This window comes from Schistocerca nitens, chromosome 3, assembly GCF_023898315.1.
Source record: "Schistocerca nitens isolate TAMUIC-IGC-003100 chromosome 3, iqSchNite1.1, whole genome shotgun sequence".
In the NCBI taxonomy this organism is placed as follows: domain Eukaryota; kingdom Metazoa; phylum Arthropoda; class Insecta; order Orthoptera; family Acrididae; genus Schistocerca; species Schistocerca nitens.
The window spans coordinates 754,317,040-754,331,544 of NC_064616.1; the positions used below are offsets into that span (position 1 = coordinate 754,317,040).

Consider the following 14,505-nt stretch of genomic DNA (forward strand, 5'->3'; position numbering starts at 1 on the left):
GTAAGAAGATTACATAAAGTTTCCCAAATTAAGTGAGGCAAAACTGAAAGTGGATATATTTGTTGAACCACAAATAAGAAAATTGCTGAAAGATCCAGCCTTTCATACCAAACGCACAGATATTTAATTAGATGCTTGTTCTTATTTTAAAGCAATTTGAGGCGTAGCGCCATATAACGATCCTGCCTTAGAGGCGGTTAAGAGGGAGATGTGTCTCAGAGCTGGAGAGTGACAGATGGTGACGAGAGACTGGATGCTCACGTAGTTTATGTATCAGCCGATAGAGGACATTATTGGATAGGGGACTGATTTAGTTTCGATTGTGTCCAGTAGAGTGCACTAAAGTAATAGAATGTTTTTCATAAACTGTTCTAGTATTTTCATAAAGTGTTATTATGTCTATTTGTGTATGTAAAATGTTATAAATGTGTTTTAGCAGTATGAAAGATGCATGAGTGTGGATTAATGTTAATATGAAGATAATTGTTTAACGGATTATGTAGTAGGATTTAGTGTGGGAACATTTCGAAGAAGTATGGATATGGACAAAGGGGATTTTTGTAGAATAGATTTGTAAAGCAAGTTTATGGTAAAGAGAAAATTAATTCAGGTATAAATAACAACAGTAAATAACTTTATGCATAAACAAAATTTCAGTATATTAGATAGTTACGTCGGTAAAAAGTGCAGTCGTGAGGTTTACTATTTTGCGATTGGTTATGGATGAAAAGCGCGGACTGACGAGGGAGAATGTTGTTTTGCTATTGGCTGTTAAGTAAACTGACCAATGGTAAAGCAATATTCTTCGCGCGTCTTTCTCTGCTGGTAGAGAAGACTTAGAGTATTCTAAAGAGGAGTCGAAGCCTAGCCATGAAAGAGATCGGACGAGTGCAGTAGTAGTTCCGATGAAAACCATAAGTTGCCGGATCTAGCAGTGTTTCATACATCAAAAATGTTGGAAAGTGACAGCATAATTATTCCGACGTGTGTGTAGAAATTTCGGAATTTTTAAGTGAATTTTGTGACGAGATAAGACATATATTCCGCATGGCGTATTGAGCAGGTCGGTGGCTAAAAGCTGTGACTGCATTTGATACCGACAGACTTAATATTTGGCGAGCATTCTCAATCTAAAACAATCAGTATTTTTGTAGCTATTACGTTTTCGGCTAATGCAACACCATAAACTTGCTAACGTGAGTGAAAGGGATTGTGAGTGACTGTGTTAAGACTAGCATGGGCTTGGCAGTGATACTGGTTCACCTAAGTTTCAGAATATATTAATTGAGGACAAAATTTCCAACCTTTCATTTGTGTGAAAACTTCCTCCCGAAACGTAGATTAGTGATTTTAATTGCAGCCTGGTTCACGTCAAAGTACAGTAGGTTTCACTCGGCTTTCCTACTGATGATCTGCTGAGACAATGTTCACAGGTAGGTGCAGGTTCGTCCTAAAGGGACGGAAAGAACCGCGCCGCCGCAAATTGTGAAAGGCTTTTTGGGTAACAGAAAATACAAAAACTATGTTACCATTGTGAATGATCTGTTAGACAACTATAAGAACATGGGGTGTAGAATGTTGCCGGCCGAAGTGGCCGTGCGGTTAAAGGCGCTGCAGTCTGTAACCGCAAGACCGCTACGGTCGCAGGTTCGAATCCTGCCTCGGGCATGGATGTTTGTGATGTCCTTAGGTTAGTTAGGTTTAACTAGTTCTAAGTTCTAGGGGACTGATGACCTCAGCAGTTGAGTCCCATAGTGCTCAGAGCCATTTTTTTTGTAGAATGTTGCTTAAAATTCACTTTTTACGGTCTCACCTTCATTTCCCCCTGGAAATTTTGGGAGCCGTAAGCGATTACATATTTCGTGTTCATTAATGTTGATCATGCATACATATTCTGTAAACTGACTCGTTCGATACCATTTGGATAAAAAAACGTTAAACTGATTTATGGAACGTGTGACAAAATAACTATTTTATAAAATTTGTGTTAGTTTTTCCACAGTGTTACTTACAGGTTCTGTTGTCCAAAAACAGCAGTACAAAGTGCTGCAATTAAGCATGTGTGGCTCACCGGTGTCGAAACGGTCGTGCGGCAGGTCGAGGCCGTGGTCGTGGTCGTAGTCGGGGTAGGCGGGCGGGGGCGGCGGCGACGGCGGCCGGGGCAGCACGCGGCACTCCTCCTTGCGGACGTAGACGTCGTAGTCGGGGTGCTCCTCCAGCGCGCCGCGCGACGGCACGCTCTCCGACAGCTCGCAGCTGCCGTTGCCCGCACTGCTCACGCTGCCGGCACCACCACACGACACGTTCCAGCACACTTCTAAGTAAACCGTTCCGTTAAGCACATCTCTACTTTTACTTTACTGAATTTTCATCCCGTCGTACTAAAGGGCGACAGTGAGCTGTAAAGGGTCCAATTACCACTCTTCAGCCAAATATGAAAATAGTTTTTAAATTAGAAAATGTTTACATATTTCTTTTATATGGGTAGTCTAACAACCCTACCACAACAAGGTCAAAATTTAATAATGATTGTGGTGTTGTTCACGCTGCTAAATACTGCATTTTCGGGCAACAACAAAGTTATTATGTGGCAGGTGTCATTAGAGCACAGTTAATAAAGTCATTTCATGTAATAATGAATAAACTAGGCACTCATCTTTTCGTGCTTCCCACGCTAGTCTCGTTGTGAAATCATGGCTCAATCGTCGAAAATCTACATGGTGATGATTACAAGCTCGGATGCAAAGAGGCCTAGGTTTTATTCTGCTATATTCAAAAGTTTTATAGATGTGTTTCACAAACCATTCTTGAAGATTAAACCTTTGAAAGTTAGCACAATAGTGATGTAAAAAAATAATCAGCACTCCGAATTTAAGTTACACTTCCTTTTTATTGCTTTTGTTGCAATGGCACGTAACACACAAATACAAAACATACTTGAAATCATCTTCCTCACTGTTAAATTTCACATTTTCGTCTTTTCAACATGACGTCCAAGACTTGACTTTTTCAAGGTCCGACTCTGTAACTAACTAATAATCGCTTACGCGCCCAAAAATCAGAGTTACAAGTACGACAAAGATCACAGTGACAAAAGAAAGAATACACATAAGAATAATATCATTGCAACATAAACATATCGATGTATCAAAGTACCTCTACATTAATGAAATCAAATTTGAATGTTGTCTCAGTAATATGTTAACTACTTTACAGAAACACAGTAGAATATTGCTGGTATCGAGAGGTTCAGGTGAGCTGCCGTAATGGTTACGTAATTCAAGTACGATTACAGTAGACATAAGAGTAGATTAAAGTGTCTCGGATGATGCCGTGCCCCTTGACTTCTGATACAGTTCCGCACTGTCGTTTTATGAGCAAAACACGAGCTCACCTAGTATTGGACACGATTTGGAATTACAAAATGGCTCTGAGCACTATGCGACTTAACTTCTGAGGTCATCATTCGCCGAGAACTTAGAACTAATTAAACCTAACTAACTTAAGGACAACACACACATCCATGCACGAGGCAGGATTCGAACCTACGACCGTAGCGGTCGCTCGGTTCCAGACTGTAACGCCTAGAACCGCACGGCCACCCCGGCCAGCTTTGTGATTACATTCAGAGCTTTCTACGAGACAGAAATTAATATGTCATTCTTAACTTGGCCAAACAGACAGAGGTACAGATAGTCAGTACAACACCCTGATGAAGGTCACTTGCAATAGCGACTGAAACGTCCGTAGTTTTACATATTGACAATTATCACAAACCCAGAAAAAAATTATTGACTGTGCAAATGGCCGCGGAAGGCTATGTTTGTAATTAGAGGAACAGATAATTTATGGAGTACCAGAACCGAGTGTTGTGCTTCGCTCACAGCTAGTATTTGTCAGTACATACACTGAAGCATCAAAGAAATTGGTATAGGCATGCTTATTCAAATACAGACGTATGTAAACAGGCATAATACAGCGCTGCGGCCGGCAAAGCCTATATACTGACAAGAAGCGGCTGGCGCAGTTGTTAGATCGGCCACTGCTGCTACAATGGCAGGTTATCAAGATTAAGTGAGTTTCATCGTGGTGATATAGTCGGCGCACGAGCGATGGCACACAGCATCTCAGAGGTAGCGCTGAAGTGAGAATTTTTCTTGTACGACCATTTCACGAGTGTACCGTCAATATCAGGAATCTGGTAAAACATCAAATCTCTGACATCGCTGCGGCCGGAAACAGAGCCTGCAAGAACGGGACCACCGACGTCTAAAGAGAATCGTTCAACGGGACAGAAGTGCAACCCTTACATAAATTGCTGCGGATATCAATGCTGGGCCATCAACAATTGCCAGCAAACGAACCATTCAACGGAACATCATCGATACGGGCTTTCGGAGCCGATGGCCCACTCGTGCACCCTTGATGACTGCACGACACAAAGCTTTGCGCCCCGCCTGGCTCCGTTAACACCGACATTGGACTGCTGATGACGGAAAACATGTTGCCTGGTCGGACGAGTCTCGTTTCAAATTGCGTCGAGCGGATAGGCGTGTACGGGTATTGTAAGTAGGCTGTTTATGTTTTCTTATTGACAACGTTACGTAGCGCTTTGTATGAAAAACACTGGCTGTGCTGTGTGCAGTAGGTGGCTAGTTTGCATTGTTGTCTGCCATTGTAGTGTTGGGCAGCTGGATGTGAACAGCGCGTAGCGTTGCGCAGTTGGAGGTGAGCCGCCAGCAGTGGTGGATGTGGGGAGAGAAATGGAGTTTTGATATTTGTAAGAATGGATGTTATGAACTCTTACATATATTATGACTTTTGATGACTATTAAGGTAAATACATTGTTTGTTCTCTATCAAAATCTTTCATTTGCTAACTATGCCTATCAGTAGTTAGTGCCTTCAGTAGTTTGAATATTTTATTTAGCTGGCAGTAGTGGCGCTCGCTGTATTGCAGTAGTTCGAGTAACGAAGATTTTTGGTGAGGTAAGTGATCTGTGAAAGGTATAGGTTAATGTTAGTCAGGGCCATTCTTTTGTAGGGATTTTTGAAAGTCAGATTGCGTTGCGCTAAAAATATTGTGTGTCAGTTTAAGCACAGTCCTGTATAATCGTTCAAAGGGGACGTTTCATATGTCGACCCTTAGCCTAGGATACCTCACTGGAATCTTCTGATTTTTTTCTTGTAGTTTGTGTAATTAGTGTAGCTATTGTTTATTGCTAGCGTGTAATTACAGAAAGAATTTCCTTTGTAGTTGCAGTCTTTCATTGTTGTACAGTAAAACAGGTGTGGCACGCATGTAGATTTGCACCAAGTATTTCGCAGCTGCAATTAACTAGATATTATTTTCAGTGCTATGTTAATGTGTTCTCTTATTTTTGCTTTCAAATTGTGCTTTTCTGTGTTGTCGTGTGAAATATTGTGACAATAATGGCGTGTGAAAAACGTAATACTAGGCTCCAAAGTAAACTGTGAAATGACAGTGAAGACGAAAGCAGTGTGTTAGTGCCACCATGTAATGAATTTGGTAACTGTGCATAGGGAAATGGAGCGGGCGTCAAATAATGGTGTAGACAGTGAAACAGGTAGTGAACAGGGAAGCATTATTGATCGATCGGTCGGCAACAGCTCGCCCCAGGAATCGGGAATGACAGAACACAATATTGCAAATACTGTAGACTCAGGTTTTGGGTTCTCACCGTTTTCTCAAATGAGTCGAGACACATTTTCCGCTTGTCAAAATGTGAATGTTGCCGGTGCAAATTCACTGCCGAAAAGCACTGAGGAACATGTTTCAGACACCAGTGCATTGTTATTACAATTAATGCAACAAATGGGACAAAAGCTTCAAAAGTTAGACACAATGGAACAACACCAGAGACAAACACAGCAAAAGTTAGACACAATGGAACAAAATCTTCAAAAGTTAGACACAATGGAACAAAATCTTCAAAAGTTAGACACAATGGAACAACACCAGAGACAAACACAGCAACAGTTAGACGCAATGGAACAAAATCTTCACACCACGCTTGAACAAACACGTGAAGATTTAACTACTGAGTTACATAAAATCGAATCGAAATGTCAAAAAGTCTGTAACGACGTAAAAACACAAATTTGTGAGCATTTTCAACCCATTTTTTCGCGGCATGAAAATGCATTACAGAATCACGAAGCAGCCATAAAAGAACTGCAAATTATTGTTCATGAAAATCATGAGACCTTGCAAGCTAAAATTCACTCAGTTGCATCTACCGATTCGGTTACGCAACTTGCAAAAACTCAGGAAAACTTAAAGGACACAGTAGAAAGACACATGGAGGAAATTAGTTCATTATCAGAGAAAGTAGTTGAACTTTCGGATCAGCTAAATAATTTATCTACGAAGGTAGATGATAATCTGAATGACACAAAACCGGTAGTCTTTAATGACATAGAAGAGTGCGAACAAGTTAGGAAATTCAAACAAAATCAGAATCAAATTAATACGCAACACCAAAGAGAAATCCGGGAAGTACAGGATCAGCTGACACAGTTAATACAAGAATTACGTATTTCAGAGGACACTCGCGCTCCAACACGGGAAGAGGGACTTAGAAATACGGAACAGCCACAAAATAATAACACAGGACACTTCGGAAATTATGAAAGAAATTGGCAAGGCACACCGAATTTTGAGATGGAACCGCCGAAACGACGTAACAATGACCGACATGCGACTCGCCGACATGATGATTTTGACTATAAGCTGTTCATTACTACACGTAAATTCAAAACGTTTAAGAATTCTGGCAACGACATTCATCCACAAGCGTGGCTCCATCAATTCTCTCATTGTTTTCCTCCCAACTGGTCATTGGAGCACAGGTTAGAATTTATGTGTGGCTACTTGGAGAATGAACCAGCTGTAAGAATGCGATCGGTCATTCACGATTGTCACAGTGAAGGAGATTTTTATCATGCCTTCCTCTCAGCATATTGGTCTCAAGCTACACAATACCGAGTAAAACATAGCATCATAATGATGAAACATTTCGAACAATCTGAATTTTCCAGTCTTGTGAAATATTTTGAAGACATGTTGCACAAGAATCAGTACCTGTCAAACCCATACAGCCCCTCAGAACTCATCCGCATTTGCTTAATCAAATTACCTGAACATTTACGAAATATTATTTTGGCAGGACGTTGCAAAGATAACATTGAAGCTTTTCAGGGACTGTTACAAGAATTGGAAATTGACGCTGACAGTCGCGGAACGCGAAAACAGGAACACAACAATTACAGGTCACATCCGTCGCAATTCCGCGATGAAAGAAATAATAACTGGACGCGACAAGGTTATTCTCACAACACAAATCGTGACCAAAACAGACACCACCCATACGACAACCGTTGGCAGAGTAGTAATAACTACAGAGAAAGATCGCATTTCCGTAGTAATGAATATGACAGAGATTACCATAGAAACAGACAATATGGGAACACAAACAATTATTATCAAGGGAGACAGAATAACTTCAGACGCAACAGTTCAACGCGCAGTTACGATTCAGGAAGAAATTCCCCACCACGTGACCGGCAAGAAAGAAACTATGGAATCTACCGACATGACGACAGACAATGTGATTGTAACGACAGAGCTGAATTGCATCAGAACTGGCGAGCTTCAAACAGGGCAGGGCCTTCTCGGCAAGGTGAATTTGTAGAAGTTAGGTCTCCTAATCCCAATAACGACGCGCGCCAACAAAGAGACAGACAATGACTCACACCGCAGGCAGCCGCGTGCGCCGGCTGGCTCAGAGAAAAATAACATAGACGCTAACCTTGAGAAAAATTCCAGTATTCTTTACCCACGTATACCGCATGATAATTGCGTTCAAGTTGAAACTCTGAGTACTATGAAGAGTAAAGGTTTACACCACATTTCACATGTAAAACCGTTTATTGAAAGATAATCTGCTTTTTAACTTTGTCTTTGCCATAAAACTCTTCACTTCACATTTCTAGTATGCATTGTCAGACTTAGAAACTGTTACCATGCAACAATGTTTGAAGTTAAATATCCAGTCAAGAACCAAGAGAACTTATTTAAACAGAAGTTACGAATGCATTGTTATAGTGAACAGACGTCACAGTGTTATTGTGTGTGTACATTCTTGCTTGTTAGTTGCACGATTACGTAACGACTATAAGGCTTACATACTTAGAACATTTACCAGTACTGCTAATGTGATTTTAATGCAACATTTTGGTTTACTTGAAAATACATTCTGGATTTAAAGTACTTTCTGTGAGATACCAGATGACACAGTGGTTAGATTATGTGACAGCTACACGATTTTATCACGACGCTACTAATGAGTGACAATATACAATGTTGCTTTTGCAGTGTTTCTGTTTTATATCTGCACAGTTTTTCTGTATTATTCTGGAAAGTAAAACATGTTTCAGTAGTAACTTTTGTGGTATAGCTACAATGAGACAGCCTTTTCCGTAGCACAATAATACGTTACAGCACAGTACTTTCTTCATCACGGCAATAAACGTAATAACTAAGATATCTATACGCAAAGCATTTCACTTTTGTTTATCATGAGGTAAGTACATTGACTTCTGCAGAACTTAGCTTTCGGAGGACGATAACTACGACACTTCCACAGAGATTATGTTGCAACAAGACGCACATTTAGCGCTACAGGACACGTATTTGAGTGATTAATTTTGCACTTAAATGATTTATTTTTTAAGATATTTCAAGTACAATGATACAAAGGTTTTCCGTGATACATTTCATTCCACTGCTGTAATCTGTAACACCTGAGGGTATAATTACATTCATCCTCAGGGGGTACACGCTTACTTTGTGTACCATGTGTTTGGCGAGCACAAGGAGCCCTAGCTAATATGGTATTTGCTTATACAGCTTTACACATCGGTACCTTATTTCTCTAACACAGAATTACACAGCTATCTGATCATTTAACTGAGAGAGACAAACTTTTTTACTGCAGCAGTGACAGATGTTTACGTAATTACACCGTTGGATAACTTCACACTTACGAAATTGTATTTTGTCTGTACTTTGTGAACTGCTCATATTTTTTCGCAACCATTGTGATACTATGAGAGCTTTGAATGATATATTTGGTATGGGATCACGATTTTTAAAGTACGTTTGAGGCAGATGACACTTTTGACATGAGCAGAGAATTTTTTTTTAGGTTTTTAAATTATTGGAGGAAGCTACGACGATTTTGAGAGTTGACTGAGGTGTTATGATGTTATTATTACGATGACTATGTGTATTATGCTGTTGCGGTATGTTTATGATCAATAAGCTGATGCTATATGAGTTATTTGAGTATGCTACGTATCTGTTATGACGAAATATTGAAGAAGTGTCGACGAATAAGGTAAGGAATAATGAGTAGTGGTTAGGGACTCTGGTTTGTGAAAAAGGTTGTTGGAAACCAAGAATCGTACTTTAAGAGTTATGAAATGTATGTAAATGCGTGAAAGTATTACAATGCCGACGAAAATTTTTTGGACTCTGTTATGTCAATAGGATTTTGTTTCTACAGATTTGTAACGCAAATTCTTGACCTGTGAAATATTTTTATGAGACTGCCACTGTAGCGGAAACTGCTGTCGTAAATATTTCCGTAAGAAAGTTAAGTGACCACCTGCACGTAATGCGTCGTGGGCATCCAGCTGTGTCAGACGCCTGGAGAAAAAGCCAGTAGTGTGTGCCTTTTCAGAGGCACAGGTAGAAAAAGAAAGGGAGGCCATTATCCTCGCTATTGACATTCCTTTGTAGAAAGCATCGTAAATACGACACCTTCAAACTTGAAAACATATGATTATACTGTGGAGCTCTTAATTTATGATATTTCCTAAAATGCCTAATGAAACGATGAGAAACTTTTCATGGCTATTGTCTTGCTAGTTGAGAGAAATGCCATATGGCTTGCTTTATGTATTTATTTACTCATTTTGTTTAATATCTAGTTTCTAGCTGCACTGCAGCATTGGTTAAAATAAAATTTAATAGATGTACTAATATAAATATTTTATGTCTACAGATCGAGTAAATAATAATTCTTTTCAAAAAAATGAGGGAGCACAAAAAGACGTTTACCTTCACAGGAACTGCATTCATAATTTTCTTTTCAAGTACTTGGTAATTTCTTTTGTAGAATAAGTTGTGGTGCACCACTTTAATGACACAGATATTAAGATGTGAATAGATATTTCCCTTATCTGCATTGTTGTCTTTACTGTAATGTTTTTTCTGCTTGAGCGTTGTCATGATTAGATATAATTTATTGCATTTGCTTCTGCTGTTTGCCATGCATAGTACTACTAAATTTCACTTTGTATTACTCTGTTAAGCTAGTTTTACTACTGATTTATTTTTCTTGTTGCTGCACATTGGCTCATATTAGTTGTAATGTTGCATTGGTTGGTAATTTAGATTTATTGCAGCTTGCTTTGACAATTTCCATTTTTTTCATTGCTGTTTGTATTAATTGTTTTATGCTGCTGCATTGCCTCGTCTCTTAGTTTAGCATCTGAGCTCAGTAGATTTAAGTTAGCTTAAGAGGGGGTAGACTATATAAGAGAATGAGTTGCGATGAATTGGAAGAAATGCATTGAGAAGTTTTACGACAAAAGTACAGAAAGCAGGTATAGATAGTACTTTTTGAAATAGTAAAGAACGAAGGGAGATCTCCAAGAAGTAAAGAAAGTTTTGTTTGCAAGATACGGCAGTAAAACAAACCCTGTCCTTTCCTTTTGTGTTATCCCACTATGTGTTTGTGTACCCTTGTGTATTTGTTTTCTTCCTGTCTCTGTGTAGTTTCATAGAATTTTTTCTTGTTTGCACGTGTGTTAATAATTCAGCAAGGGACTGGATAACAGCATTGCTGGTTCTAAGGACAATTCCAAAAACTTTGTGAGTGCACAAGTGGTGGTTTATGGACTTGCTATATTGTCCGCAAGACTCTTCGATGGTGATTGTGCACCTGCACAGTTGCAACAGATGGCTGCTGGCCGTCTCTACAAGGACTACAGTGGGTCTGCACGTTTGATGGACCACCAATAACGTAATCTCTACCAGGACTACAGTGGGTCTACTCTGTGATGACCTACCTACCAGTATTCTTTAAAACTTCGACTGACTCTGCGCTGGGTTTGCTCTGTTGTGGCCAATTACCTGTCTGCATGTCAAGAGTCAGCACTGTCTTTCCGTTGGAGGGACAACACTACTTCTTCAAGACTGCATGGACATCCACTACTACCTTGTGCATTTTCTTTTACTGCTCAGACTTTGAGAAAAACACTGCAATTTTACTGTGATGAATGAGCAGGACTGTCTTTATGGACTGTGAGAAAATTGTAGCATTTGACCAACATTGTATCAATAAGTGTGTGCATTTGATATCTTTGTTATTGTAATCATGAAAAATTTTATCAAATCATTATTGGCCACTGCCCAAAACAATTTGTAAAAATTTTTGTGGGGAGCATGGGGGCTATGTAAGTAGGCTGTTTATGTTTTCTTATTGGCAACGTTACGTAGCGCTTTGTATGAAAATCACTGGCTGTGCTGTGTGCAGTCTGTGGCTAGTTTGCATTGTCGTCTGCCATTGTAGTGTTGGGCAGCTGGATGTGAACAGCGCGTAGCGTTGCGCAGTTGGAGGTGAGCCGCCAGCAGTGGTGGATGTGGGGAGAGAAATGGCGGAGTTGTGATATTTGTAAGAATGGATGTTATGAACTCTTACATATATTATGACTTTTGATGACTATTAAGGTAAATACATTGTTTGTTCTCTATCAAAATCTTTCATTTGCTAACTATGCCTATCAGTAGTTAGTGCCTTCAGTAGTTTGAATATTTTATCTAGCTGGCAGTAGTGGCGCTCGCTGTAATGCAGTAGTTCGAGTAACGAAGATTTTTGGTGAGGTAAGTGATCTGTGAAAGGTATAGGTTAATGTTAGTCAGGGCCATTCTTTTGTAGGGATTTTTGAAAGTCAGATTGCGTTGCGCTAAAAATATTGTGTGTCAGTTTAAGCACAGTCCTGTATAATTGTTCAAAGGGGACGTTTCATAGTATGGAGATAACCTCATGAACCCATGGACCCTGCATGTCAGCAGCGGACTGTTAAAGCTGGTGGAGGCTCTGCAATGGTGTGGGGCGTGCGCAGGGAACCCTGATACGTCCAGATACGACTCTGACAGGTGACACGCACGTACGCACCCTGTCTGATAACGTGTATCCGTTCATGTCCATTGCGCATTCCGACGGACGTGGGCAACTCCAGCAGGACAATGCGACACCCCACACATCCAGAATTGCTACAGAGTGGCTCCAGGAACATTTTTCTGAGTTTAAACCCTTCCGCTGGCCACCAAACGTCCCAGATATGGAAACTATTGAGCATATCTGGGCTGTCCTGCAACGTGCTGTTCAGAAGAGATCTCCATCCCCTCGTACTCTTACGGATTTATAGACAGGCCTGCAGGGTTCATGGTGTCAGTTCCCACCAGCAATACTTAAGACATTAGTCGAGTCCACGCCACGTCGTGTTCCTGCACTTCTGCGTTCTCGCGGGGCCCCTATGCGTTATTAGGCAGGTGTAACCGTTTCTTTGATAGTTCAGTGAAGTTTTACTGTTTGTGTTCCCGGTCACGCAGCACGGGTAGCAGTTTTTATGGAATTTATGTCACTTTTACCATTTTGACATGGAACCTTTGGTTGCATGACTACATTGAGGCGAAGGAGGAGACAGGAAGGAAGACTGGGTTTAACCTCCCGTCGACATAGAGATCACTTGGGACAGAGCACAAGCTCAGATTATGTCAAGAATATGGAAGAAAATCGGCCTGCCATTTCAAAGGAACCATCCCGGCATCTGCCTTGAGCGATTTAGGGAAATCACGGAAAATCTTAATCTGGATGACCGGACGTCGGTTTTAACCGTCGTCTTCTCGAATGCGAGTGCAGTGCGCTAACCACTGCGCCACCTCGCTCGGTAAACATTGGGTGAGAATGACCCCAAATAGTTAAGTGATTTTCTTTTTTACATCAGATGATGGAACTTTAAGTGTTCCGAAACCGGTCTTGTACAAAATACTGTTGTTCTTGTCTCCAGTCCGAAGACTGGTTTCATGCAGCTCTCCATTCCAGTCTGTCCTGCACAAACGTCTTCACTTTTGCATAACTACCGCAACCTACATCCATCTGAATCTGCTTACAGTATTCAACCCTTGGTCTTCCTGTACAGTTTTTACCCTTCCTCACTTCCCTCCATTACCATATTCACATTTTCTTGCTGCCCCTGGATGTATCCTACCTATCGATCCCTTCTTTTAGTCAATTAGTACTATTGAATTGTTTTTTCCCCAGTTCGATTCAGATCCTCTTCATACGTTATTTGATCGACCCCTCTAGCCATTCTTCCAGAGCACTACATTTCAAAAGCTTCTATCTTCTTCATTTATGAATTGTCAGTGGTCCACGTTTCACTTCTGTAGAAGGCTACATTCTAGAAACATCCCATCGGAAAAGACTTCCTGATACTTACATTTATATTACATGTTAAGAAATTGCTCTTTTTAAGAAATGCTTTTCTTGCTGCTGCTAGTATGCATCTACCATACATCGGCTATCATCAGTAATTTTGCTGTCAAATAACAAAATTCTTTTACTACTATTAGTGTCTCATTTCCTAATCTAATTCCCACAGTATCACCTGATTTAATTCTGCTACATTCCATTATCTTCATTTTACTATTGATGATGTTCACCTCCTAACTTCTATTCAAGACACCATCCATTCCGTTCAGCTGCTGTTCCAAGTCATTTGCTCTCTCCGACTGAATTACAATGTCGTCAGCAAACCTCAAAGTTCTGACCTTCAGTTCCCTTTCCAATTTTCTCCTTGGTTTACTTCACAACTTGTTCAATGTGCAGATCGAACCGGGGAAAGACGACAACCCTTTCTCTCTCCATTCTCAATTCCTTTCGTGTCATCGAGCGAGGCGGCACAGTGGTAAGCACACTGGACTCGCATTCGGGAGGACGACGGTTCAAACCCGCTCCCGGCTCTCCAGATTTGGGTTTCCCGCGATTTCCCTACATTCCTCTAGGCAAATGCCGGGTTCCTTTGATAGGGCACGGCCGATTTTCTTCCCTATTCTTGGGACAATCCGAGCTTGTGCTCCGTCTCTAATGACCTCGATATCGACGGGACGTGAAACCCAATCTCCCTTCCTTCTTCTTTTCGTGTCTTCGACTCTTGTAACTGCAGCCTCGCTTCTCCAAAAATTGTATATGAACTTTAGTTTCGCGTATTCCAACCTTAATGCCTTCAAAATTTCTAAAAGAGTAGTCCAGTCCACATTATCAAAAGTTTTCTCCAACCTAATTTTTCAGATAAGTCGTAGGATGAGTACTGTCTCGCGTGTTACTACGTTTCTCCGGAACACAAACT

At 40.6% G+C, this 14,505-nt stretch overlaps 1 protein-coding gene across 1 annotated transcript in view; it reads right to left on the reverse strand.

Moving 5' to 3' along the window:
- Positions 1-14,505, reverse strand: part of LOC126249749 (uncharacterized) — a 535,036-nt gene that overhangs the window by 379,833 nt on the left and 140,698 nt on the right. The window contains exon 3 of the mRNA XM_049951429.1: positions 2,072-2,280. Within this exon, the coding sequence (XP_049807386.1) occupies positions 2,072-2,280 (209 nt within the window). The remainder of the gene's footprint in view (positions 1-2,071; positions 2,281-14,505) is intronic.